Source organism: Triticum aestivum, chromosome 4D, assembly GCF_018294505.1.
Source record: "Triticum aestivum cultivar Chinese Spring chromosome 4D, IWGSC CS RefSeq v2.1, whole genome shotgun sequence".
NCBI classification, from domain to species: domain Eukaryota; kingdom Viridiplantae; phylum Streptophyta; class Magnoliopsida; order Poales; family Poaceae; genus Triticum; species Triticum aestivum.
In genome coordinates this window covers 390,798,598-390,802,330 of record NC_057805.1, presented here as the reverse complement: position 1 = coordinate 390,802,330, position 3,733 = coordinate 390,798,598, and the positions used below count along the sequence as shown (strand labels likewise).

The window sequence follows — 3,733 nt, the reverse complement described above, 5'->3', positions numbered from 1 at the left end:
TTTTGAGTGAAAATAATATATATATAGTCATTTTGGGCTTATTTTGGGCTTTCAGGCCGGGCTTCATGCAAGAAAATGGAGCCCAAGCCCGGCCCAAATGTCGGGCTTTGAGTTCGGGCTTCGGGTTCGGGCCTCCGGGCCAGGTTGTCCATGAACAGGTTTAGTTGAAATCATAACACTTGGGTGAAGTCGGCTTTTATGGGAAAGAAAATTGATAAAATTCATACTCCCTCCGTCCAAAAAACTTGTTCGAAGCTTGTCCCTTGAATGATTAGTGCTAGATACAACCATTTGAAGGACAAGTTTTTTCAGACAGAGGGAGTATTTGGGTGTGTGTGCTTCGTGTGTGTTTTCCCATCAAAGAATGCCTTCAGGCAAAGCACGTGTCTCTTGGAACTGAAACTAGGTAGGGACGTAGATGTAAAAATTATGTTTGTCGTAGAGACACACAGACTTGAAAATTAGGATAAAGAGTTACATAGGTTGCACGCAGAGGGCCGCGGAAAAGTTGCTAAAATCACGATTGAAATAGCAAACAGTACAGAATATAATCTGAAAATACAATATGAAGCATAGCAATTTGAGTTGAACGAGAAGGAGGTGTTGCGCTAGTACGCTCCAAATGGAGGGGTTTGCTGGTCCTAACCAGACTGGATTGAGCCGAACCAAGAATCTGTTGGAGCTAGAACCGACCAGAGAGCTTCATGAGCCAATTTAGAGGCATTTCCTTGTAGTTTGAGGCAGTCATGAAGTGCTTGTCTTTTAGTTTTGCCAACATTCACTACAACACGATTAGCAATTAGGAGGCATTAAACATGCCTTTGAAAGCTCTAAAAATGCCTCCTACAACACGGTAGCAATTAGGAGGCATTAAAAATGCCTCTGAAAGCTCTAAAAAATTGCCTCCAAAAGTCTATCAAGGCATTTGTAAAAAGCGCTAAGGACTATCACGACGGCATAGACGTACGTCGGCACTTTTCAAGAACGCCATGGTCACTCCAGTTTGAGGCATTTTTAAAATCGCCTGCACTCGACAGTAAGCCACTTTTCAAGAACGCCATGGTAACTCCAGTTTGAGGCATTTTTAAAATCGTCTGCACTCAACAGTAAGCGCAACAACAAGAAAGTTCAGGACCCAGGACCGCCCACGCCTCTTGAAGAAACGCCTCAAATCCTCATCAATCTGAGGCTTTTCTGAAAAGTGCCTCCAAAGCTACCCCCAATCCGAGGCGTTCTGAAGAAACACCTTCAATGCTACCTCCATTCCAAGGCGTTTTGTATAAGTGCCTTCAAAGGTACATCCAACAAAGGCGTTTTAGAATAATGCCTTCCTAAACATGATTTTGAGGCGTTTCAATAGATGCCTTTATAAAAACGCCTCCGGTTAATATCTGTGTTGTAGTGATTGTGCTGCGTATGACAGATACATTTGTGTTTGTAGTAGTCAAATCTTATTATCTCTGTGCTAATGAAGAAAGACAGCAAAAGTAGACAGTGCGAAACAAAAATTCACCTTGGTGAGAGGAATCTTCAGCTTGGTGTCGTTCGTCCAATGTGGAGTACACATCCCCCTGTTTCGTCCCTGAAGTAAGTTTGAGATGATGCAAAATCAGTAGAATGTTTGGTAAAAAAAATGTTTTGAGATGGCTGACGAGTACTGTGTGGCTATTACAAACCTGACAAATGTTCCATTGCAACAAGTGCGTAGTGGGCCTCCCACTCTCCGTCTTGCGTAGGCCAGCCAGCCAGCATAGTACTCGTTCAGACAATGGAATAGTGCATGATGTAGCTTCCAAGCTATCAATTCGAGCTTATCCTTTGTTGGTTCAGTTGGACCATCGCCTCTGATCATCAGGTCCAGGATGTGCGGCTTCCTTGACATCATGTCCCACATCAGTACGACCCATCCATCCTCTAGAGGTACTGGTATGAAAAACTGTGTACAAAAGACATAAGTTGTTAGGGTTTCTGAAGAATTTTTTAAGACAGGAACGTCAATCAAATACATCTAGTTATTATTTTCAGAAAACTGCGAGGGAAAATCGGCAGGAGTACCATCTGGGAGGAGATTATATCATAAGGGAAGTCCTTGCCGCCGAGTTGGTTCTGAATCAAAATATTGTTCAGATATTCATGGTTGGCCAGCACAAATGTCTAGCATTGCAAAAGAAAAAACATAGGAAGAAAATGTCTGAAAGATTAGAAATCAGTTATGTATAATTGAGCATACTTATTACATGGTTGAGCAACCAGAAAAAGATTGGTTAGACATTGTGATAAGGATGGATTTACCGCAAAATCAGGTTCCATGTTGTGCCTCCAATTTAGGCATGGGCACTCACTATTAGCTTCCTGGTCAGACTGAGAATATCTTCTGAAAATGATTGAGGCCAGCTCATGATCAAGATTCTGAGTCCCAATTAGCTGCTGACGCATGGCAACCCCAGAAATGCGAATAATTCTTGGAGTGGCATGAATAAGATAATAGTACCTAGAAAGAAAAGATAAAATGTTGGAATTGCTACAAAAACTGGACATCAAAGACTTAGAGTGCCTAAGTATCAGCAAAATGCAGTCAGCAAAAGCAAAAACCATGTACAAAAGAAAGAAATCATTACCTATGAAGTTCCTTGTCTGAAGTTTTGCAGAAATGTGTGACAATATCACAATAAGGTCGGTGGTGGCAGCTTGTGGTGGATGCGGCACAACCCCCCGTCCCAATGGGTCAGTTGCAAAACCATGCTAAAAAATGTACTTCCGTCTTGGTAGCTTGCTCTGAGATTGGCCAAATAGAGTTGCAGTTGTATTTGCTAGAAAATCGGCATATATTTGCGCGATTGACCTAAGCGTTTATTGAAAATAGTTCATCACATTGCATGCTGCCAGAGTAGACCTCTTGCTAGCGGAAGTACAGTCCTCATTGTAGGTTCCTCTGTGTATTTGCGAATCGATTGCTCCAAAGCGCTCATCCGAGAGGGACGTGATGTCCTGTCAGGTGGCGCACTGCTCAGCCGTAACCTGCACTTTTCCAAGCATTCATTATTCAGACTACGAGTTCTTTTTTGACAAGATTCAGACTACGAGTTCTAGTACAAGAGTAATATTCAGCCTATTAGTTCTACTGCATCAATACTAACAGTATAGTGAATGCGGTTATGACTGTTAAACTGGGCACCACTACAGATGGGCTGCAAACACACAGCTCACTATTTGAATTTGATCTTTTTTGCAAGCGATTATTTGAAACTAAGCCAATTTACTGACAAAACATGTGCACTGGAGACGAACTTGCAGTCACAGTCAAACAAAATACAGACCATCCACAGGTGGGTTTGTGTTCAGACCTTTTTGTCCACCCAGGTGCCTCTAGATTGACTCTGTGAGTGCGCCGACCTCGTCGGAGATGCATCCGAACGACGGCGGACCCCAACTCCTGCCCTACCAGTCCCATCGCCGCCGAGCTGCTGAGCGCATCTAGACCCAGCATTCGAGTCTGCAAGGGCGGCAAGGCGGCTCCGTTGTTGGGCAGAAAGACCAGAGGAACCGGATCTGGGATAATCAAGATTGTCGGCAAACTCCTCTCGTAATGGGAACCTGCAAGAAGATAGCAATGGCCGCTCCAAGGTCCGTTTGTTAGGTTTCTTCTACAGGCAAGGCAGCAAGCAGAACAAATCCTCGAAAACCATTTGCAGATCTGCGGGAACTAACCTGTCAACGGCAAGCCCAGAATCCT

The 3,733-nt window shown here is 43.6% G+C and overlaps 1 protein-coding gene across 1 annotated transcript; it reads right to left on the bottom strand.

The window, feature by feature from the left end:
- Nucleotides 1–705: 705 nt before the first annotated feature.
- On the bottom strand, nt 706–2,707 carry LOC123098117 (uncharacterized). Its single transcript, XM_044520009.1, has 6 exons — nt 2,619–2,707; nt 2,293–2,491; nt 2,056–2,154; nt 1,677–1,936; nt 1,514–1,582; nt 706–1,287 (listed from the first exon to the last, which is right to left on the bottom strand). The coding sequence occupies exons 2-5, from the start codon at nt 2,434–2,436 to the stop codon at nt 1,531–1,533; spliced, it is 555 nt and encodes a 184-aa protein (XP_044375944.1). The 5' UTR covers nt 2,437–2,491; nt 2,619–2,707; the 3' UTR covers nt 706–1,287; nt 1,514–1,530.
- Nucleotides 2,708–3,733: the final 1,026 nt, after the last annotated feature.